The sequence below is a fragment of the Tyto alba genome, unplaced genomic scaffold, assembly GCF_018691265.1.
Source record: "Tyto alba isolate M040663 unplaced genomic scaffold, T.alba_DEE_v4.0 Super-Scaffold_45, whole genome shotgun sequence".
In the NCBI taxonomy this organism is placed as follows: Eukaryota; Metazoa; Chordata; class Aves; order Strigiformes; family Tytonidae; genus Tyto; species Tyto alba.
Genome location: NW_024881321.1, coordinates 1731089 through 1755743, shown reverse-complemented (window position 1 = coordinate 1755743; position 24655 = coordinate 1731089). Strand labels below are relative to the sequence as shown.

General features: G+C 44.2%; 1 protein-coding gene across 3 annotated transcripts in view; it reads left to right on the top strand.

Moving 5' to 3' along the window:
- Positions 1 to 24133, top strand: part of FAM124A (family with sequence similarity 124 member A) — a 44631-nt gene extending 20498 nt beyond the window's left edge. For all 3 annotated transcript variants that reach the window (XM_042806232.1, XM_042806233.1, XM_042806234.1), the window contains 2 exons: positions 8372 to 9111; positions 20086 to 24133. In XM_042806232.1, coding sequence (XP_042662166.1) covers positions 8372 to 9111; positions 20086 to 20889 — 1544 coding nt within the window. In that variant the 3' untranslated portion in view covers positions 20890 to 24133. The remainder of the gene's footprint in view (positions 1 to 8371; positions 9112 to 20085) is intronic.
- The last annotated feature ends 522 nt before the right edge of the window (positions 24134 to 24655 follow it).

The following is a 24655-nucleotide window of genomic DNA, read 5'->3' as shown; positions in this document are numbered from 1 at the left end:
TTGTGGTGAACTGTGTGGGAAGGAAGAGGGGAAATGACACCAGTTGGCATCCAGGAGAATATCCCTGGAGATAAACGAGTACACTACCGTTTTGGGGTTCTTGTTTTTCAGCAAGTTAGTACCTAAATCCGTGGTTGAGGAGAGTATTGAAGTAAGATTTCAGTGCTCTCCAGAGGATAAGTAGATGATAAGGATTTTTTTTTTTTTTTAATTGCAATTCTGACTTTTTCTAACACTGCTGTTGCCAATGTAACATATGGTGTCAGCAGGATATTTTGGGGCGGGGGGAGAACACCGGGATGCAAGAGCACCATGCAGCACGAGTGTAAACTGCTCACGGAGAAGACCACAGCATTGGCAGAAAAATCCTTATGTTGAGGGGGTGTTTGTGAGGAATTGCCAAGAAGTTTGCTTGCTTGTAACCATGGTGTGAAAGCACCCACTGTGGGTTCCTACAGTTTGGCTGCGTGAAGATCCCACACACCTTCTTCTGAGAGTTGGCGGTCTTTTTTTGCTGGGTGATGAAGCACAGCTCTGCTTTGACATGCCTACATAGAACACGCCGACACAGCAAGGAGAAGGCTGCAGTGTCAGGGACATGGGATTACGCAGCCAGAAGCACATCGCACTTCTGTCCCTTTCTTTTTAACCCGTTTCTGAAGAGAAACATGATGTGAACCTGTGCCTTCGTTCTTCACAGAGACACGAACTTCCCCCATTGTTTCATTGGAAGTGGATGAAGGGCAGTGGGATAAACTTTTGTCTCCATGGAGAAAAAAAAAAGCTGTAATGTGAGTTCTCCTAACCTACAGCTGGACAGTGAGCCCACAGGCAGCACACACGTACCTTTATACCAAGCGTGAACCGCCTCTTGGCTGCCAGGTAGTCAGGGGATGAGAAAGCTGCGGTACGGTGAACGAGGAGATGAGGGAAACGGGGACTGAGAGTGTATCTGTGACCTAAGGAGTCCCTGACACTTCGCCTTGTTACAGGCAGTCGGCAGCCTGACTAACGGAGCCAAAGAAGTTGGGTTTGCACAACGTAATGGAAGACATGACAGTCACATAGTTCAAGAGCATTGCTTCCATAATGCTCATCACAGAAGCATTTCTTGTTTGTTGACAAAGTGGTACGGCAAGTTAAGGTACGTCGGACAAGAATGATCTTCAAGAGAAGCAGGTAGGCCCACAAACTTTCCCCCCAGTTTTAGTTGCGTAGCTGAGGCACCCAAGATGGATGTGGAGTTACTTGGTTCCCACTACACCTGTGGACAGTGGAGGGTGATGGGCCTTATCTGAGGTTTGATTCTGTCTCTCACCATGGACTAAAAAGAGCCCAGGACGGCCAACCTCCCATCTGTCAGGTACCTGACCTTCCATGGGATGACTCTGGGCCAAAATGATTGTGTTTTCTGTTAAAAAAGATGGGGGTCATGTGGTTCTGGAGGCAAGCTGAGTTGGCGATCTTGGCACCATAGACCATATGACTGCAAACAGGAGAGCAAGTGTTGGGGTGCAGCTGCATGAACCACCAAAGATGTGTAGCTATGCAAGTACCCAGGCCAACAGAAGGGAGTGTCCTGGTTTCGGCTGGGATAGAGTTAATTTTGTCTTCTTCATAGCTAGAATAGTGCTGTGTTTTGGATTCAGTGTGGGATTTGGTATGAGGATAACATTGGTAATACACTGATGTTTTCAGCTGTTGCAAAGAAATCAAGGACTTCCCAACTTCCCATGTCCTGCCAGTGCGCAGGTACACAGGAGGCTGGAAGGGAGCACAGCCAGAGCATCGGACCCAAACTGAAATATCCTATATCACGTAACGTCATACTCGGTATATAGAGGACGGTCATCTGGGAAGGGCCAGGGGTGGGGGGGTGTCTCTCTCACTTCTGGGATTGTCGTTTCGGGATCTTGGCTTCTCCAGGATCACTGACCAGGAACGGGCTGGGTACCAGTTGACAGGTGGTGAGCAATTGCATTGTGCATTACCCATTTGTATTTTCTATTATTGTTACTATTGTTTTATTTTTTTTCAATTATTAAACTGTTTTTTTAATCTCAACCTACGAGCCTCCCTACTTTTACCCCTCCAATTCTCTCCCCCGTTCCCCGGGCAGGAGAGGGTGAGTGGCTGCATGGTGTTTGGTTGCTGGCCGGATTTAAACCATGACAAGGAGTGGGCAGGAGTGCATGGAGAGATGGAGGATGTGAGATGGAATGAGATAGCCCCTTTCAACAGCAGCTTAAGCTGATCATGAAAAGTTGCCTTTAGGCAGGTGGGGGAAATGTAGCTGGTAGGGGAGGGATGAGAATTCCCTGGGGGCTGCGGCACAGTGGGGAGCTTCAGCAATTGCTGCACCAGCTAGCAGCAAAGGTACCGCATGATGAGATCTGCCATCGCCTTTGCTTGATGATGCAGGTCCTCTGTGAGCATGAAGTATCACTTTTTGATAAGATTCATTCCCGCAGGGCTGGCTGCATGCGGTACACCAAGGGCACTGACACCTCGTAAGACTGTTCATATTAATGTACCAGAGAAAGCTTTTTATCTCCATCAGACAGAAAATAGGCTTAGTTTTCCAGCTTTATTTTTGCTCAAAACATTTTTTTTTTTTTCTTTTCAGTTTTACAGCAACTGGATAGCATCCCAGAGAGCCTATATCATGTGTCCATCTGGAGGAGCAGACTGACCATTTTGCCATGCTTGTCAGTATTCTGGTCTGCTGTGCATTGCCCATACCATCTTAGTACTCATGGAGGAGCGAGTGTCCTGGCACCGTTACCTCCATCAGAGAGCATTCAACTGCAGCTCCGCAGGAAAGTGCTGCTCTGATGGCAGTGTGACAGAGGTTTCTCCTCTTGTCACTGTGCTGTGCAGAATATCCCCTTTCCTATTCCTTCTGAGCATCCTTCATGAGTTTGAGGTGGTTTGCAAAGCAGGGCGCGCCGAGAAGCACATTATCCTGCAGCCCTGCATTTGTCAGATGCTATTAAACAGCAGGGAAAGGGAATGGAGGAGCTGGTGACTCTGTCACATCCTGCTTGTTCGAAAGATTATTGATGCTGCATAATTCATCAAAGCGTGAGCTAGCAGTGGGTTCTGCTGCCAGAGGTGTCCAGTGACTGCTCCTGCTGCAGCTGCCCGTAAAGCGATGCTCCTTGTTTATGAAACAGCCTCTGCCGGTGTCTGCCCATCAGCCTTTCAGTTACTACACCTGAAACGGTCAGTCTTGCCTTGGATTCAAATAAAATGTGAAGGTCCCGTTCGGTGAGAAATGCTACCATTTTGACATTTCTTTGTGTTTTGGAATAGGATTGAAATAGGGAAATATTGACATTTTCTGTGCAACAGAAATCCCAGGAAGTTTCAATTAGAAAATATTGTGGTGCTTTTTTTCTGACACTATTTATACAGTGATTATTTTTTTTTTTTACACGCCCACAGTTGAGATATTTTGATCTATTAACAATGAACAAAGTACGCTGATCTATAATGTTCAGTTTGGGATTATTCCATTATTTCCTGATAGCAGTTATTTCGTGCTAATGAAGTACTGCTTGATGGCAGTTGCAGTTCGGAAGTTTGCGCATTCACTCTGACCCTCTCCCATTGCCTGATTTACATCTCCTGTCGTCCATCGTGCAATTTGGTCAGAATGAAATGTGAAATCGTGCTGCCTGATGTAGTGATAAGGGCATCTAGTCTGTACGGTGTAAGAGAGGTTCAGGTGTTGGTTCCCATGAAGCAGCGTGCCACAGAAAGAAAATGGAAGTTTGTTTTCCAGTGCTCAGGTTCTCAATACAACATTGTGGGTCAGCTAAAAAAAATACTTAAGTATTTATAAGTTGAATACTTCCTCTGAGTTTCCTGGATAGAAGATTGGAAATGTAGGTGGCTAGAAAATTGAAAATATCTGCCAGTTTTGAAGTGCACTTTCCCATTCACAAACTGGGGCCGGGATCCGGTCTGCCTAAAATCTCTTTGCCATAGACTCCACCCTAGCTCACATACTTACCAGGTTTGCCTAACCCTGTAGGTAACTCTTCATTAAATATCTCCTGGTGAGTCTGAGAGGTCTTTAGGTTTGTATCTTGATTCACCAGCACAGGGTTAGGAGAGGCATTTCAGGGATGCAGGTGCTTCTCTCCTTCCTGAGCTCTGATACGGGCTGGTTTTAGGCAGTCAGTGGATTTCCATCCAAGTCCACCGGAGAAGCCTGGAAAATCAGATGTCACCAAGACTGCTGAAATTAAAAAGTGGTTGAAGCACTTACCCAAGACAGAGCCGGTCTTTGTGCAGGGCAGCTCCAGGGGGAATGCAGCCTGCGCCTCTTAAAAGAGGGACCAGACTGCCAGGTCACGGCCACATAATGCAGGAACCGTTCTGCTGGAGCTAGGTGTGTAAATGAAAATGCAAACTGCTGGGGCCGAAAAGCAAATATGAGAGAGAGACTCCTCTAACCTAGGGTTATTCGGGTGGCACGGGAGAAAACTCTGCTCATTTCTTCTAGGGACATTTTGCACAAGAGCGTGCTTTCATGTGAAAGGCATACCTACTCCAGGGAGAAGGAGTTGTCGCTCCTAGTTCCCTGTGCCTGTAGATGAGCTTAGCTGCTCCCCAGCTGCTAGGGTTGCTGACCTGAGGTTACACCGGCTTGTGCCTGCTTCGGGCCAGGAGCCCTGCCTTGCTGGCCAGCTGCAGCAAGGATGGTGCTACCAGGTACCCCACTTTTATGTCTTTACGGTGCCTCTCAGGGGTGGTGGCTGCCCCACGCCCCCTCCATCCCAAGGCAGCAGAGCTATATGAAAATCCATATATGCATAAGCAGAACCATTGCTTCCCACTTCCCCCGTGGGTGTCTGTGTCACTAGATTGCCGCTGTTGTCATAGCTGTCCTGCTAGGCACCTCTGGCCGGGGCAGCTCTAGATGTCAAGAGGGTTGTTGTCTGCAGGCACCGCTGTTCCCTACAGTGGGAGGGGGGAGGAAAGGAATTAGGAAGGCAAGATCATCCTCCTCGGGTTTTTGAGAGGCGGCAGCCTCTCTCCACGCAATAAGGAGGGGATGCAGGCAAGCAGGCTAGACAGACCTGTCCTGTCTGTCCCCGCGACAAGGCAGTTTGAATTTCAGTGAAGTTGTACCAAAACGAGACAGCTGGCACAGACAGACTTGACAGCACCCACTGTTTTCTGTCAGATTGTCTTTCTGATTAAAGGATCCTGGTTTCTGGGCAGATGAAGGAGGGGAGGAAGAACCACGGGGCAAGACAGCCATTCGGCTTTGCAGGACTTTCTTTCTTCTCTGCTCAGCAATATTGCCTCAGCAACAAATAGAAATAATATATGGAGACGGACCCATCCAAAGCTCAGTCATAAAATATCAGGCTACCTTCAGCTCCCAGCTTTAGGACATCAAGTGTGACAGCCCTGCGGCGTTTTGGGCTGACTGCTTTAACCTCTCATGGGTGGTTAATGCTACCTAACAGGAGTAAAAAGTTTAGAATTGTAAAACACTCTCTCAATCCCGGTAATAATTATCTCTTAGCAATGTTAGTGCTTTACCAACTCAAAGAGAACTAATCCCTTCTGTCGTAGAAAAGAAAAAAATGTAATAGCTGTGAGAACTGTGGAGCTTATTTTCAAATAGATGCCTCAGCATTTTGATATTTTCTGTGGGATTAACTAGTAGCACAGAAGGCTAATATATATGCAGAGCTTTCATTTGCTTCTGTGACAATTTGCCGGGGGCAAATTGAACTGTGTCATGAGAAATGGTGTTGTTTCCCCCTCTTCCTTGTCAGTTGAAGCAAAAAGACTTGTTAGTAGCATAGAAACAATTTGCAATTTATCATCAGTTCAGGGGAAGTTTCTCTTAGCTCCTTGCCTCATATTTCTGTTTTTCTTATGTTTCTCTATTTCTTACCAAAACAGAAAGGCTTGCCATTTTATAAGCACAGAAGCCACATAACAAAAGGTGTAAAAGTGTTGCAGTAAAAACATCTTTGCTAATGTAAAACAGATACTGAAGCTCTTTCTGTACTGATTTGTTATACTCCTCCCCTCCACCCCCACCCCCCCCGCTTCAGCGTAGTTGCTCATAGCTCGAAAAAAGATCATTTGCTCTGCTGTATGTATAACCCTAGCTCCTAACGATGGCTTTGTGCCGTGCTTTGGTGGTCTGCTGAGCCTGGCTCTGCGAGCATCTGGCGCTGATGGGCACAGGCAGCGATGGCTGCTGCAGAATACTAATGCTGGGGCTGGCTCCCACAAGGCTCCACTTTTGAAAAATGCTTGAGCCATTCAGTGTCCGTGCACCATGCTGAGCAACAGGAGGGCAGAAAAGCCATGCTCGGGGATTTTTTTTTTTTTTTTTTTTTTCAATGCGGAGCAAGAAGCCGACAGGAGCGATGGCTCTTTGCTTCACATTGTTGTGCCCAGGCTTCTTTCAGAGCTGCAGTCATTTATATGCATAAATATCAAGGCTGTCACTTGTTGCAGGCTTTGATAGCATTTGTGTAACAAAGAAAACGGAGGGAGAGAAGAGCTGAACATCTTCTGTTCCAGTCTTAGAAAATGAATGACTGCGTAGCTATGGTGATTACTTTCTGGTTTTATTAGATCACTGTCCTCTGCAATTTGTTTTCCTTCCTGTCCTGCTGTCCCGTGTAAGGGACCACGAGAGGACCTGCCCCCACACCCCCTTTGTCTTTCTCACACTGTGACTATCCACAGGGGATATCTCAAAGAATTACCTACCAATGACAATTGCCACAGCAAAGCTTCTTGCCCTATACTGACACAGATACTTCTTTTGTCTCAAAATTTTTTTCTTCCGTTGACCGTCTGACAAAGTCACTCCACATCACCCATTTCACGCAGAGATACGAGAATTCTACTGTAATTCCATTTTTGATTATTTACTTGATTATTCTATATCCCCCCTATGCAAAACGCATGCTTGCTGTTTGGTCTGCAGTAGCGTATCTTTCTGCAGATTCTAAATTGAAGCTGATGGTATGCTTACCAGTCATCTCTGGAAAGCTATGCAGTTGCAACTAGCTTTTCTCTGGGTCTCGCAGCTAGTCTGTATTGAAAGACAACTAAAAGACCGTACTTGTATAATACTGCTTTTCCATTAAAGCAGTTGCTAAAGTATCACAGGAATGTTATTCTGATGCCAGGAGGGAGGAGGGAGAGGTTCGTGCTGATTGCCAATAGGAGGGGAAACAGCCTGTGAGACAATCCCCCTATTAAATGTGGTCTGCACAATGAAAAGCTTGGGAAGCCTTTCTAAGGCTTCACACATCCAGGCTTGGTGCCCGGGCTCAGGGTCTCGGCCATGGAGGTGGTTTCAGAACACCACACAGGGGGAACTCTTTCAGCAACAATATCCTGATTACCTGCATAATTTATTAAACTGCCTGGATCTCCGTTCACATGCATCTTTATTGGCATGCAACTCTAGCAAGAACAGAAGTGACAATTTCTTCCTTGCCCTCCAACCAGCCCTGTCAAAGAGGTAACAGCAGATAGAGCCCCTGTGAACATTCCCAAGGCTAACTAGAGGTTTCTTTTTTCACCTGAGTAAGTGTAATTTTTTGTGCTTCCTGCTTTACCAGTCTTCCCTAATCTTATAAAAACCTTTAAGCAGTAGTATTATAGTCTTGATGGTCTGAAGATATAAACGGTGCAGGATTTGTAGCGACAAGTAATATCTTTTCCTGAAGAAGGAGTTGTGTGCCTGAAGGCCTGTCTGTTGGTTTGGTTTTTTTTTTTTTTTTTTTCCCAGCTGTATCAGTTGGTCTAATAAAAGATATTACCTCTCCCTACAAACTTTGCCTTACTTATTAAAACAGTTGCCTCCAGGACACAGAACACTCTTAACTGGGTGGAAAACTCCAACGTCAAGGTGATAGAGTGGAGTTCGGTGGTGTGATTTCCATGCCCCGAGCCAACTGGCACAAATTAAAACAAGGTGGGATAAACACTGTCCACCCTGATCATTCTGCACATCATTAGTGTCCCTTTCACTCCTACTCTGTGTCAGTACTTTCCTCTTTCCTACCTCTCAGCTGTATGGGGCAACTCTTTTTCTAACACAGAAACGCACATTAGGTAACGTCTTTTGGATGCTACCTCAGTAGAAACAGCAGCGCTTATGATAGGCTTGATGGAACTTCTCCATCTTGTAATTATTTTCTTGCTTGCTATATCTCTGTACCTTATTTTTAGTTTACTGCAGGTAAGCTTGAGAGAGATGAAGGCAAAGCCCGGTGTGTCACTGAGTAGATTGTTTCTCCTTTAAGCATCACCTAAGTGTTGACAACTTGGTTACAAGGCTTAAAAGATATTTTTCTTTCTGTGCTCTCAGGTGAACTTTCTCTGGAAGGTATACAAGACCCATTCCTTGTTAGTGTACATATTATCACAGACCCAGGTGAATCCAAGACTCTTCAGCAAGCCGTCGATAAGCTTCTAGCCTGGATCCATCCAGACCTCCAGCTGTTTCGAGTCTCAGAAAGACGAGCGCCCAAGAAGCGCAGGAGGCCGGGTAAGGCTGGTGTTTCTCAGCCAGCCCTTGCCATCGTTCTGTTTCTGCAGGAGGAATATGGAGAGGAACCGATCCTGCAGCTCCACGAAACCTTTCAGCGGCCACCTTGGCAGTTCCACCACACAGAGCGAGTGCACGGGAAGTTCCTCCCTTACTTGCCGTGCAGCCAGGACTTTTACACTTTGGCTCCGGAGACTCCTCTGTGGGCCATTCGCCCCGTGCACTACGGGAAAGAAATTATCCGCTTCACTATATACTGCAGGAGTGAAAACTTTGTTGACATTTTGAAATTGTACGAGTTAATACTGAAAAGACCAGTATGTCAGAAAAAAGTGGACTTCTGTGTTTTTCCTGTCTATTCTAACCTGGAAATAGACATTCAGTTTTCTTTAAAAAAACTTCCGAAGGGCCAGGTGCCAATGCCAACAGAGTCAGCGGTGCTGGAGTTCAGAGTAAAAGATGTAGGGCAGCTTGTGCCTCTCTTGCCCAACCCTTGCAGCCCCATCAGTGAAGACAGGTGGCAGACAGAAGACCACGATGGAAATAGGATCCTTTTGCAGGTAAGTTCAATATGCAGGGAAACAGAAGCACATTTATTGGTTTTGTGCAGGAAAGCTTAACCTCCAGTGGCAGCCAGAAAAGGAGGATTTTTTTTTTTTATTTTATTATTTTTTTTTTTCTCTATCCTAGGAGAAAGAACCAGGACAGTACTGCTAAAGCAAGAACTTGAAACCCTTTGCTGTGTGTTTAACTAATCAGGAAAGAAGTGGATGATACTGTCCAGATATCAGTCAACCTCAGTTTATGCAAAGAATGATGTGAGATGAGGTAGCTGTTTATAAGAATGTGGAGAGAAGGAATTATGAGCCCAGGTGGAGAAATGATGGCTGATGGGTGTAGTTTTATAAGAAATACAGGCACAGAACTGACAGGGGTTTATAAAATAGCTCTCAGTTATGAGATTTTTATGGAAGACAGGCAGAATTCCTGGTGGTACTCATTATTTTCTAGCATCACCGGGTGACAAACTGCATCTCTCTTTTGCATGGTGATTATCAGGACGGGGAGAGAGGTGGTGAAGGGAAAGAAACGCACCCTGAAGAGCAGCCAACCTGAGAGAGACATTCCCACAGACTCTCTTTGTGAACCAAACTCAAGAGTTTGTAACCAGGTCTTGAAAGAGAGTTTACTTGTTAGGACGTCGGTAGGCACTGTATCTGGGCAATGTGTCAGCATGCTCTGCGCCACACCCGGGGGAGATAAAGGGGATAACGAGCAGCAAGTTTTTAATAGCTGCCTGCCCTGCAGAGGGGGGATCTCTGGCAATCCAGAGCCGGGTTAATGTGCATTCCTGCATTGCAAAGGTATTTATTGCTGCTAAGCGTTCGAACCAAGGAGCACAGAGCCTCACCTTGGGAAGACTGTTGTTCAGATTTTGGAGAAGGGCACTTTTTTTTTTTTTTTTTTTTTTTTAGAGTGAATTGCATTCATGAAGCTTGTCGCGCTGTCTAACCGTGTTTCTGTGGAAGAGGCATTGTGGGTGCCATCATTCCACTGCACAGACCTCCCGGGGTGCAGAGAGGTGTGTACCCCCCCTTGCAGCACGGTGCCCCTGGGTTTGTAGCTCCCGGGCTTCGAAATCCAGGGTACACGGGTCATCTGTGCTCTGGCGAGTCACATCCAGGTGGTGGTGAAACCTTTCAGTGCCGCTTTGGAGGTGCCACCCACCGAGACACCCAATGCCAGAGCTGAACAGCACGCACGCAGGGCTCAGGAGGCAGTTCAGCTTCCCTGCCAACACCGTCACCAGTTTGTCAGGGTCGCTGCTGGCACTGCAGGGGTATCTGTGTTAGCCTGAGATAACTTGCAAACTTAAGCTTACAAGAGCCATCAGTTAATTTACACAGCTGCCAGACTCACCTACATCCCCTTTTCCCCGTTCTCTTTCAGGAGGTTTCTGCTGTGGGATGTAACTTTGTTTTATGGGATCTTGCACTGCTTTCACGTAAATTGAAGGGAAGGGTAAAAAAAAAAAAATGCAAGAACTACAAAGCTTATAAATAAGGCTTTTGATTTCAAAACAGCAAATTTTCAAAAATAACAGGTGCTAGGCAGCACAGAGGTAAAGCGAGACTTGCCAAACAGCAGACTGAGGCAAAACCTGCAAGGAAAATCAGAATAAGATTTTAGCTGTATACACCAAAAGAGAAGAACAGAAGTCTGCTAAGCATGGCCTCCAAGTGCAATTAATTTTCATTTGTGTTTTCAGTGAGGATGATGATGCTGAACAGGAGAGCAAAATGGCAAATGGGAATGAAGTTACAGAAATGGAAATGATCTCATTGGAAGTGTGGTGAAGGCAAATACGTTTAATAGATGCAAAATTAGGGGAAAACAAAGACTTTGGATCTAACGCGATTGTAAAGTCATGAAGACTAGGTCCTGGTATACAGGTTTTAAATAAGTCTGTATGATCAGAAGCACGCTCGGAAAATATACCAGAAGGTAAATGACAGGAATGGGAAAGGGCTGTTTCACTAAATGAATCTTCTGGCACCGGAACAAAAATCTGACCATAAATAGATTGAAGTTGGCGGCTGTACATATTGATGGCCAGCTACATGACTGCCACCCAGCAGGTGAAATCAGGTTAATATCCTAATTCAAGACAGAATGGTAAATTAAGGAAAAGGGATTATGTAGTGGAACATGGGTTATAGGAAACAATGGATTTGGTTGTCCATGGACTCCCTATATTACTTTAACGCGTTCTGAGTTCAGAACAATTATAGTATTTACCTTTAAAAGTAACAGGACTACTTTTTGACTTCTCAGGGAGCGCTGCTATTAGCAATCTTATCAATGCCACAGCACTGTTAATAACTTTCACTTCTTCCCAAACAATATGAAGTCCAATGATGACCTCCTAGTATTTTTCAGCCTGCATATCAGTTGGTACTTAGCAATCACCAGAATACTTTTATTTACTTCATGTGGATACTGCACGTTTTTACAGATTAAAATTGCCAGTTATACCCAAAATGGTAGATTTACATTCCTGTTAATGTTTAGTGTTTGAAATTTGAATATACCTCCGTGATTAGGCTAACAAGATGTGAACTCTCTGTTTCTTGGTGTGCTTACAGGGACTTGAATACTTGCCAGCCAGATTGATCTGCGTTCTTAACCCATTTTACAAATGCAGTTACCAAGGGGCTTAGATAAAGTCAGGGCGAGAGAAAATAGAGTTATTAATGGGCAGGGTACATCTGTTTAATACCACAGAACCTGTTCCTTCATTTGAGAGAAAGCCCTTCAAAATTATTTTGTCCCAGTAGCTTTTCCACACTGGCAAGGTAACTCCATGGGTGCAGCCATATACCAGCTGAAGCAAAGGGTAAGCTTCAGTTGGCTCTAGCCAATGTAGAGCAAGTCTTAAGAGAATGTTTGCATCCTGTGGAAAGACTCCCACACTACTTCACTAGTGCTATGCCCAGAAGCTGGAGCTCTGGCGAGCTCTTGTCAGAGCAGTGGGAAGAATATGTAAATAATGTAGCTGAGAATACCCTATATACCGGTGTACTGAATGTACTGCCAGTTTTATAGGTCTTGTCCAAATTCCTGGCTGCCTCTGGGCATAATCTGCACAGACAGCTGAAGTGCTCATGAACTTGCACCCTGGCAGTGCAGCGTGGGTGGCAGCAAAGGTTAATAACTGATGGGGCTGGCTTGGCCATGCATGTTTGGGAAGCAGGGACAGTGAGCAGAGAGGAGAAAATGCACAGATGGCTTCTTTAAATTACGAGAATGTCTTTGGGCAGGGTAGGGAAGGTAAAATAACATATTGGCACAATTCCGTGACTACTCTGCATGAGGAGGGGCATGCAGACATACTTGGGAGGAAGGTGGGCAACAACAAATGAGTATCTCACCAAGCTAGTGGCTCAGTGCTTAAGCAGAAGACCTACTGCCATTTTACTTGCCAATGAGTACCTGAGCCACCCAGAAGAGGTGTCTTGGCAGATTAAACTCAGGACCTACAGGAGGGCTGTGCCCTCCTGGAATGCCAGGCAGGCATCCTAGGAGCTACCAGAATGGACCAAACAGGTTCAGGCACCTGATTCATCCTCTAATAACCAATTTCTTGCAGAAATCCCAGCCCCTCCACCATTTTCACCACCAAGAAGCAAACAACATTGCCAGAAAGCCAAGACATACAAATTCCAAGAAAGATGTGGTTACCAGTCTATACTAATCCAGCCTGAAACAAGATAGTCAGATCTGGCATTGTAAAGCTTTTTTTATGCCAATTACTGTGCTAATGAAGATATACTGGTTTTTGGGGTGGCTATTTTCTGCCTAGTGTTGCTTTATAGAGCATCCCTGAAATAACAGTGCAAATATTAACTGATCACAGCTTTTACTTAGCGGGATTTTTTTTAGCTGATTTACTGAGTTAATCAGCCAATGTTTTTCTGACCTATAGCAGGCAACTGTAATCATGAGTTCAGAAGTGGTATAATCACATTTAGGGAACACAGTTTATTACCTGAAGCTTTGGTTCTGAGAAAAAAGATTGCTTGTGGACCCAACCATTAAGAATTATTAACCTGCTGCTGTGCTGTCTGTAAGCTCGAGGTCTCTGCTACCTTGGAGATTTCTCCATCTCTTGATGCACAAAATGAGTACTCTATGAGCAGGCAGTAGTCATCCCATAATGGTTTCACGAGGTCCGCTGCAGTCATTTATGTACAACATCAGTATGTTACTGTTGAATATGTCCTTGGAGTTGCCAGACGTCAGTCTGGGGGTGCAGATGTCTGCCAGCTGCATGCATAAAGGCATTCTGTGCTAGGCATTTGCAGTGCAAAACGCATGAAGAATGGAAGCAGCATGAAGGTTACATGCCTACACAGACATCAGCAATTACTCTATACAGGAAAAAGAATCAAAAGCTTATAGCTGAAAACCTCTTTGTTAATTCAGTGTATTATATACAGGTATCTGTGAGACTCATGAACTCATCTCCTCATCGCCTTTTATCTGGGGCCACAAGAAGAACAAAAGTGCCTTTATTTCCCTCAGCTCATTTAAAACATCTATGCATCTGCATGAGAAGTGTAGTTGTCAAACCTCACAGTCAAGGTAGCTGAACGCAGAAATCAGAGAGGGAGAGATTTTTCCATGATGCAGAACCAATCCAGCATGTTTTAGGGAATAGAGACAGCACCTTCTTGCAGAGTGCTGGAGACTGGCCGTAACTGAAGCAAGGAGCTGGGACAAGAGGACTCAGACAACGCAGAAAATACCCTCTTAGGTGTATGGGCAGCAAGGGTGGGTATTACTGAGCTGCTGAGGTCAAAATAATTACAAGATTTGAGGTCAGGGCAAAGCTTTTTCTTTTCCTCTCCCAGCCCTAACAGAGACTAAAAGAAACATTTTACTCTCCTCTGCAGCACAAGGAATAGTATGCTTCTCAAGCTGATCTTGGCCAAGGAGAGGCGTATCTTGGAGGCTCAGGGTCCACTTCTGTTTCCTTGGAGAGCCTTAGGACACAGATCGGTGTGATCACAGTCGCCTTTACTTCAGCTGACCCACCAAACCCTTCCAGACCTCGCCTGGCTCTGCATTCCTCTCTCCAACACAAAGCAGTGTTCCTTCTCCTTCCCTTAGTTTCCAGTTTGGGTGTCTTGATGGTCATCCAGCACTCATATAATCTTGCTAAAACAGGTAAATACTCTAGGAGCATTAGCCAATCTGCTACCATTTTAGGGGCCCTGAGCTTTGTGGCACCTCTATCCTACGCCCGTGCCCGAAGCATGCAGCAGTTTAGTCCACTGAAAACTGAAATGCTTTTGTCTGCCTAAAGCGTCAGCAGACTCAGTAAAGAAATGGCTTAATGATTTGTAAAATGATGAACACAAGGTCAGACTGGATGATATAATGTACTCCTGTAGTCTTAAATGCAGTTAAATCATCTTGTTCCCTACTCAAAACATTACCAACTACAAACCCTGGGAAATAAAGGAAAGAAAACGCAGTCCCACTACTGCAGCCTTGAGTCACTACAGTTAAGTACAAGTGGAAGAGAGAAAGGTCAGGAGGTAGAATGGAAAGACAAAAACAGGCAAAGAGAGGTCACTTGCAGAGAGCAGTTTGGTCTGCAAGGAAGAAAATAGAAGGGAGAAAAGAGCTTCAAGCTTGCTTGAATTAATAGTGGAGATAAAGCAGATCTGAACACGAAGAGGAAGAAAGACAAGAAAAGCATCGAGGACAAGCACGGCTGTATACAGGGCACCTGTACAAAAATTATTTTTAGTTTCTGTTGAAACTGGTGAAACGGACAGACTTTTGAAGAAAAAAAATGTACTCAGTTAAGGGAGATGCCTTAAGACGACCTAATTAATCTGTAAATCTAATACTAGCCTCTTGTTTTTAAAATCTTCTGCTCTGTTTCTCCTTTCCTTTTAGTGCTATAGATGTTTGATTATTCTTAGCACTAATGATTGGTTTTGGGGGGGGACACAGCAAATCAGTGGCTAACTCAAGGAGGAGGAGATTTTTAACTTGTTTTTCTTCATCCTAAGGTACTTTCTCTGTCTTTTCTGTTAGTGCAGTTATGTTTCATGGCATAGTAAGATCTTTGATGACTACACACCCAACAAAAACTTGACAGTGAATATATTTAACATTACAAGGCACCCACCTGTTCTAGTTTTGTAAACACAGTACATGCCACTTTTCAAATAGTTTGATTCAATTTTAAATCAAATTTGTGCATTTTGCCTTTTGATATGCTGCCCTTCTGAATACATTTTGCCTTTCAAGGAGGATTTATTACGGTGATACTGAGGACTAACCTTTGCCCCTTTTTCTTGTGTTGATTTTTTTTTTTTTTTTTTTTTCCCGGATCAATCCCACTGGTTTTAATACAATTAAACAAACACCGTTGCACTCCTGTTGAGCAAGGCAGGCAAAATCTGGGCTCAGGGTGGTGCTGTCATTGCCGTGCTGGCTGTTTGGCTGGGTTCTGACCTCAGCAGAGCCTTGCTGGCAGCGCTTAATACAGATAATGCATAATGAGATGACTATCTGCTTTCTTAAAAAGCAGATAACTTAAAATAGACTGCAGGAGCACTCACAGACTTTTTGTGTCGGGTATAAGCAGCCCAAGTGAAGCTGAAAGTGCATTTCTGCAAGGTTCGCCCTAAGTTGTTTTGTGGCGTTCCCGGATATTCGTCATGAAATTCTTCTGCAGCCCATTGTAACACAGAAAGACTCTAAATCCCTCCAGGCTTCACAAAGATTTGTGCAGAGATTATAAATGAGCAGCAGATTAGCGCCAGATGAAAAAATCTGTTCTGTTAGAGAGCTACTCTGTTTGCTCAATGGCTGGGTTTGTTGCGCGTCTTTGTGGCGAGGTCTGACAAATCTCTCTCTCTGTATTCGGAATTTCGGTCAAAACCAATGTGTCGGTTTGGATCGAGTCTTTGTCCTCTCAGATGGCTGATCCCCTCTCCGGCATCTCTGCCGTGCTTGTGGCTGCTTGGCTGTACCAGGCAGGGCTCTGGCGGGCTCCAGCGAGGGAACAGGCAACGCAGAAAGCAAGCTGTGAGGAGGCTGGAGGTAACAACTTAAAAAAGAAAATAATTCAGAAAATTAAAGCAGATGCAAGTGTTCCCAAAGCCAATGGCAGAATTGAGGAGAGGGGAGAAGGCTCTTCTGCTGAAAAGAGTGGCTGCGCGTGCATCACACTGCTCTCGAGGTACAAAAATAGGTCCTGCTGTTTTCAGCATCCCATGGCACAAAGGGCAGTGGGAGAGCAGCATCTCCCACCTGCTTGTTGTGGTTTCTCCCGGGAATTTCCAGCTCACACCTGGAAATCGAGTTCGAGCCTTGCGGGACTGTCAGGCGCCGCGAGGTTAAAACGAAGAGCCGCGATCGCAGGGACGCGCAGGCTGCGTGCGGCTCTCCTCGTGCCGTGCCAGGGTGGTACAAGGGAGCACAGTCAGTGGCCTTGGCGCAGGCATAGGAGCTAGTTTTGCCTGAATTTTAATCCCGGCTAAATCACTGGATCCACCCTGTGATCCCTGACAAGATACAGAAGGCAGATGTAGAAAAGTCTTATCAGTCCATGTAATCCAGTTCTCTGCAATATAGGATTAGCCTGTATCTTTAGTCACTAGTATTTCATGAGATGGAGCTTCTGATGCTCTACCTGTAACACAGCTGTGCAGTCCGATATTCTCAGTCAGGAAAGTCTTCAGTTATGTTGCTTTAAGATGAAAGTATTAAAAAAATCTCCCCCCCCTATTATTCCCCCTTTCTGCCCATATAATGAGGAGCAGCATTGGGAAATAGGTCTTCTAAATCACAACACATCTAAACTAAAAAGGATTGAGGCAAACAGTTCCTCCTGTGAGCAGGGCTGTTCAGAAATAAGCTGTGTTGGTGATGTCTCTTGGCCTGCCCTGCAGGCAGCCATCCCAAGGGCAGGCTGTACTTGTCCCCTGCTCCTCAGTGATCCACCATTACCTCCTGGAATAACAGCAAATGACTTGTATAAAATGAAATGCTCTTATTTGTCCATAGGAACATTTAAAAAGCTAGGAAAAAAAACGTTTGAAATTACAAAACCCTAAAACCAATGTCTTACCTAAAGCAGATTTTTCTTGTTAGTGTAAGCATGTTCCAGTCAGGCCACGTTCTTCATGTTACTCGGCTGCATGGAGCAGGTTGTCCCTTCCAGGTGCTTCCACTTAGAAGTGCATTCCTCCTTTCCTTTGAGTCTCTACTTTTTATCTGCATTTTCGCTAGAAAGTTCCTACGTGAGACCCTGCCAGGGGTTCTAGAAGGCGTGTTTCATCTCAGCCTCATCCATTTATCCTGCCGTCGCCCTCTGCTCCACACTCTCATAGGTGATGCCTAGGGTAAGCATCCTTCTGAGTACTGGTAATTTGCTTGCACCTGTAGTTACTGTGTTGCATATCTACTCTCCAAAATTAACACAAGCTGATTTAAACTGGAGGGTTCGTGAGTATTGGAGAGAGCTCAGTACAGTTACTCTTGTGTCTGTGTTTTATTCCCAAAATGCTTAAGCTCTTACCTGTATTAATAAATGAAAAGTGCCCAGGCACATTCCTAGGCACTGAAATCCCTGACAACAGCTGTGCATCATGGACTCAACCACCATGCTTGGTGAATTGACCTCTGAGAGGTAAGAGAAGTGTGCTGGAGGTGCTTCTGTTGGGTCACCAGGCGTGGCAGTTGAGTCCATGTACTGCATCTGCTATCAGAGCTGCTGAACAGGAAAAAAAAATAGTAGCTTTGATTAATGCAAACAAAATAAAACGAGCAAGGTTTTCTTGGACAAACCCATCAAAAGAAGTCAACGATTTGCTTGTGTACTTTCAGCATGTCATATTGTTATTGCTGGGTTATCCAGAAATGTCTTCAGTTAAGAAACAGCTGGTATTTTCTTCGTGGACACAAGCCTTTTATCTTGCTGAGTGATTTTTTTAAACAAATTAGCTCACGTATTGCACATGTAAAATAATGATGCATGTGGAGGTCTAAAGTGATTTCTGGTTAATGTTTTGTTGGCAATTTGACTCATCTTATTTTACTCTTTCGTACTCAATTTCTTATCAGTTAATGAAATTGCTACACTACCGTGGTTAATTTCCCCATTAACTAATTTAATTCTTTATGGTATTAAGGAAAACATCTTATTGTATTATACAGAAATAGGTTATGAATTAACGTACCTCATTACGGATACATTGGTGTATATATATGTATATATATATTCATTTACAACGCCTAAGTGAATGCCTATGGTTTAGTTGTCCTATAAATTACCCCTAGCTAGGCAATCAGGAATGAGCAAAACATTTTTTTGCAGATGTGAAAATCCTTTTTTTGCCTGTAAAATCACTGCAGTAAAACCCAGAAGATGGCTGTGACAGATCTGGGTCACTAAGACAATCTGATGCGCACTAGCAAGATGTCAGAAGCAGTAGTGTATGGTGTTCTTTTAGAGACAAGGGATACGAAGGACCTCCTCGGTTGCCTGGTTTCATCCCTTTCTGTCATGTCATATAATCTCTTTGGTAAAATGATCAAGTTTCGTTTTACCCGTTACTCACTTCGGAAGACTCTTCTTCTTCTGTTGTGATCAGAAACCCTGTATTAGTTTGTGATTCTGGTTTTTCAATTGGTAGTTCATCTAATTTTATTTTTTTTCCTTGTGGCTGCATATTTTTCAGTGAGTTTTTTCTTTTTCACATGGGGATGATTTGAGTCGTGCACGGCATTCTGGATAAGGCCTTAACAATGCTGTCCACAGTGCGTTAATACTTTTTGAACTCACTTGACACTGTCCAGAATCATGTTTGTCACTGCCTTGTCATTTTAACAGTGTACAGTGACCAAGATATCTGGTTCTCTCTCTGTTGTTTCCAGCTGATAAGTCCCACAGCTGACACTATTGTTTATTCTCAAGGGTGTGATCTTGCACTTGGTCCCATTAGTTCCCATCCCTTTTGAGACAGAAATCTAGAATTTTGTATGATGTGAGAAATTCCAGAAATATTTTAAATTAAACTTTGTAAAATGCAAACTTCTAAACGCCTTACCGAGGTAAGTGTGATGATGGAAAACCTTATGATCGCTCAGACACGTGGCCTCAGTTCAGTTGCCCACACAGCAGTGTCTGATGCCATAGGGTGGCCACCTGGCCTCCAGCTGCTTCTTGAGGAGGACATTGGCTCCCCATTTGTCACAGCTGCTGTCCCCACGCAAATGCTCGAGTATCTGGCAGGTAGACAACCTGAATCCTGCCCTCAGGATGAGATTCAGATCCCAATTCGGACCATAACCGTCAGATTAGGCTTCTAGTCTAGGTGTCTACGAGCAAATTAGATGCTTAAATCTGTGCTTAAAATCATTAAGAGCTAGTTAATAGGGCAAGTGGGCTCTAGAGCACATTGCTCAGCTAACCAGGCAGGAAAGAGAAAATGTGAAGGAGTTGAAAGAAGTGATAAATTCCCATTGAGATGACAGAGTATGAGATTGCTTGCTAAGGGCTTTTTGATGTTTCAGAGGGAAAACTAAAAACATTTACACCACAGTAAGGAAGAAATGAGAAATAATAATGATGTTAACATACATTTCCCGTTTCTTCATTTTTGTTCTTCAGCTGTCTGCTAAGGCAGTAATGTTGGAAGACAGAATATGAATGAATCTGAACAAGTCAATAGGAAGTAAGAATTCTGAGCTAGTGTAATTCAGCCTGCAAGGCAGGGCTTCTCTACCGTTTATTCTTGTTGTCTTCAAGGCTTCTTATGTAAATATTTGGGATTTTGGCAGGGTGCTTTCTCTTTGTTATTGAAGTGAAATATTTGCTGCAAGCATACTGAATGAAGTCTGCTTCATAATTATTTGCAGTAACAACTCAGCAACGGAGGCTTGTGGTTGTAAGACTGCCAATTCTGTATTAATGTGATTTTCTTTTCTCCCTCTCCTGGCTGCAGCAAACACGCAGTTGGTGTAGGAAGTCTGCAAAGCAGAACAAGCAACCATATCCATCTGTGCCAACAGACTCCTGCTTCACCACCCTGCCAGCCTTTCTTCCCCAGAGCCACCAACCTGTCCCTGAACAACCCAAAGAAATGGGTCAAAACGAGGTATTTCACGCAAACGGCCTCGGTCATTATCTTGGTTTCTCCCAGCAGGACTTGAGACACAGTGATCGAGGAGGCTTCACACGCCGATCCAGCAGTGCCTCCAGTATTTCACGGCCGTTTCAACGGAGCAAGTCTCTGTTCTGCTTGCCCACAGTGAACTCCTCCTCAGCCGCAGAGACTTTTCGTTTCAGTGAACCGTTTCAGTTTTTAAATACTGGGTCACCTGCGACCAGATTGAAAACATGGAGATGCAGCCCCAGGCTTAACGTTGACGACTTGGAGGGTGCCCAGGAGACTGATGTAGACACGGGGATGAAGCTGTCCTCCTCAGACCTGTCGGTGGTCTCTGCGTACTCTGCCCTTAGTGGGTTTTGCAGTGACTTGGAAGCCTCTCTTCCCCCACAGAGACAAACTGACAGTAAGGCTAAGCAGGTGGCCACCAGCAGAAGGCCTGCATCAGCCATGTGCAATACCTTTGAGTCAGCTCCTGGTTCACTGCCTTCTCTTTCTGAATGGTCTTCCAGCTCATTCGTGTCAGCATCTCTCTCCAAGCAGCCCAATCAGTCCTCAAGAGCAGCTCCCTGTTCTCTGGATGGTCATGGTAGTGCTTGCCCAGCTTCACCAGCTAACAAAGAAGAATTTTACATCTGAGGTTTCTCTGTCTTACACCTTCAAGGGCAAACGTGTTCTGCTTGTGAATGACAGCAGCGGGCCCACCTTGAGCTTGCAGAGGGTTCCTTGCTGAGGAGAGGTGATACGGCAGAGCACGATAAATATTTGAAGAAAGCACTTGGATCCTTCAGGGATGGGTGCCCTCAACCGGTGTACGGTAAAGCAGTCTGAGGTTGTGCCCTGGACCTTCCTGTTGGAGGAGATGATCAGCACAGGGTCTTGTGTGTGGCAGTGCAACATGAATGGTTTCTATGACTGACCCTTGGACTGGTGCTGAAGGAGATACCAGAAGAGGCAAATGATAATCCAGTTTTCTTTGGCAGAAAATGAAGAGTAATTTGTGACACTAAACTTCTTGAACTTCCCTGAGAAATTCCCTTGAATCGGGAAAGATAGGAGGAGAAAGGGGTCTTCCTTCCCTTTCACAAGTTCCAAAAGCAGGTCTAAGCACAGCAGGTCCCAGTATCACATCTCCAGTAGAGTCAGGCAAGACGTTTCCTGGGAGGACATACACGGTTCCTTCTAACCTCTGAGAACTGGCAGTGCTGGGGCGGGGAGAAGCTTCTCTCCATCCCCGGGGAAGAGGCAGCTCTGCTGTGTCTCTCACTTTGACAGCCCAGGATGCACAAAGTGCCAAAAGGGAAACCTTACAGAACATTTTCAACCCATCCCCTCCAAAGAGCCCCTCCGTTCCGGTTGGAAGGGAGCCGCGCGGCCTGTTGTCTGAAGGGCTTGTTTAAACACAAATAAACAACGTTTGCTACTTCTAACTCAGGCGGTGCAGAGCTTACCTTTCTGCAGTAGAAAACAAGGAAGACAACCCAGCATTTTTATATATTGCCAGACCACTGGTCCCAAATACATGGCAGCTCCCTATTTTTTTAAGGAGTTGTTATTTTCCTGTTAAAAATAATATATGCAGAAACTTACTCTTCCCATTTCCAGTGCAAGCATACTTCTTTCTGAGTAAAACACATTTCTTCTCAAATACCTCGCTCCAAAGGGAGAACAAGTTACATTTTACTGGCTTTTCAAGTGGTGTTTTTAAAATACACATTCTTGGTAACCCGTTTTGCTCCAATTCGTTTGGTATTTAAAAAAAAAAAAAAAAAAAAAGAAAAGTAAGTAAAAAGCTGCTAATATGACAGCTAAGTACCTTCACTAGGATTTAAGTTGTATATACAGATTGCATCATGCACGTTCTGGGAAGTTACATTTTTGACAGAGAAATGGTGCTTATTGCAGCTGTGGTCCAGCCAGTGAGAAAATGACCATGTTAAAAGGTGTATGTATAATGCTGTATGTAACCTATATACAGGCACAGACACTGAAGACCTGCCATGATGGCATTGTGGTGGATGGAATAAAAACACATTTGTGGAGACAAATGTTAGCTATATTACCAGGTAGTTTTACTCAGAAGAATTGCTGCTTTGGGGAAAAAAAAAAAAAAAAAAGAAAAAAGAAAAAAAGAAAAAAAAAAAGCACAGTCCCCTGGCCCATGTAAGTAAATGCACAGTTTGTACAAACGATCCTGAAAGAAAGCCTGGAGGGAATTGAGTACAGCTTTGTAGGGGAGGAGGGGGAATTCCATTAAACCTGCACCCCCCAAGCCAGAAGAGGCCAGGGGGCTAGTCAGGAGTCAGGATGCTACTTCTCAAGGTGTTTTCCTTTTTCTCTCATTTTCTCCACACAGGGAAAAAGGCATCAGGCTGAGGTCCAAGTCTCCTCTTTGTGAGATGCTATCATGGCACGTACCAGAGGTAGACCTTGTCTTTTGTGTTAAACACAACGGATAAATAGGACAATCTATTCAAGCTCTAGGAGCACAGGAGATCAGCAGCCTCCTCCTGCCTTCCAAACTGTTTAGGCTTTCTGCAGTTTTGGGTAAACTGTTCTCATAAGAAACGTCTGGGACCAGAAATAGCACCAATGAAGGATTTGTCGTGGTGTGCATGTGTTTACCTGCTCTGTACTCCTTCAGAGTCCCCAGAGTCTCCCCTCTGACTTTTGTGGCCTTTGAATCAAAACCCCTCTGAACACAGCAGAACTAATTTATCCAAAGTCGTGCTCTGTGTTATTGTTTGTACCCTGTCAAAACACATGTAAAACTCACATGTAAAACACTGTGAGGTCAGGCCAGCAGTTTTATCCCTCAGCTTGCAATTCAGCGTACAAGCGGCGATGCCTAGGACAGTCAGGTTTGAGTTTATGATTAATTATTTTCTGTCATATTCATGGTAGTACAAAAATAAATTAAGAAAAAGCACTGTATATTTATAGGACAGCCATTTTATCAACACTATCCACTTCCAGATATGACAACCAACAGGATAAATTTGGTTCAAATCTGTTAAAAATTTTAGTATTCATTATTTGAAACAGGGGAGAAAAAAAAAAAAAAAAAAAAAAAAAAGAAGCGTTTTCACAATATTTTAATAAGATAGATAGTATTTGATCTGAACATGAAATTAAAAACTGATTTGAGCTGATGTGTCTGTCTGATCCTGGAGTCACGCCAACTTCCAGCCTCCTGACAAAAGCTGCCTGGGGTTTTTAACGCCGAGGAGGCTTTGAAATATCTTTCCACCCAGGGTATGCCTCTGCAAGGAGGAGCTCAGCACATCTGGGGGCCGTCTCCTGGCGCGGCAGGGAGCGCTGGTGCTGGAGGTCTAAGAAAAGCACAAGGTAGCTCACGTGCGGCATTAACGGGCAGCTCTGCAAACATCCCAGCTCCAGGTTTTGCCGTGCTAATCCGAATGGGAAGAAAGCCAAATGAGCTTCCACGGACTCTGAATTTCTGCTGTCTTCACTGGTTCTGTTTGCAAGTATTTCTGTTCTGTTTACTGATACTTAACTTGAAATGAAAGTTTTCATTGTTTACATTCATGGTGCTTGTAACCAAAATTTGGAATAACGGAGTGTCCTACTGTCAGGAAAAACAGACATAATAGTGTACTTTGTCTACAGTAATGCAAGCCAAGTATTTGAAGAGTGTTTAACTGAAGGTAGGCTTAATTATTTCTCTTCCCATTATTTAAGAAGGTACTGATCTCTTCAGAGAGTTGAATATTCACAAGTTGTGTGGCATTTACTTATATATTGTATTGTTTTGGTTAAATTATGAACAATGTCATTTAAGAACTGCAGGTTTTCCCTAAACTTTCCCTCTCAATGCCTGAAATGCATTGCTTCTGTGAAATAAAATAGTGATGAAAAGTCATTCGTGCTCACCCTTCTGCATGTTCATTTATGAAGTATTGCAGACTCACTAACTATTTTAACTAGACTTCAAAATAAATGCAGTGACACGAGCTCTCCGGCACTTGGCAGTGCATGATGGTGGGATAATTACAAAATAAACATAACAAAAATATTTTTATGTTGGACTCGGCTTTGCCTCTGCCGACCAGAGTTTTTGATTCTCACTGTGTTGTTGTAAATCATTTGCTCCAGTAAAGCTGAATGGTAAAATAGGAGTTGTGACACCTATTAGGAAGCCTGCATGCTTAAATCCCATCTTGCTTTGTTTCATGTACGTTGGTCTTCATAATAGTGCTTCCCTATTGTTTCCATCAGTGTGTGGTGTTATCTATTATACATTTTTTTTATTGCCCTCGTGGGATGTGTCTGCATGTCAACATTACATTGTATAAGCGAAGCTACATAGGCTTGGATTTATTTAGGTTTTATGGTTTAGCAAAGTGGGGTTTATATATATATTTATATGGCAGTTATACAGTCA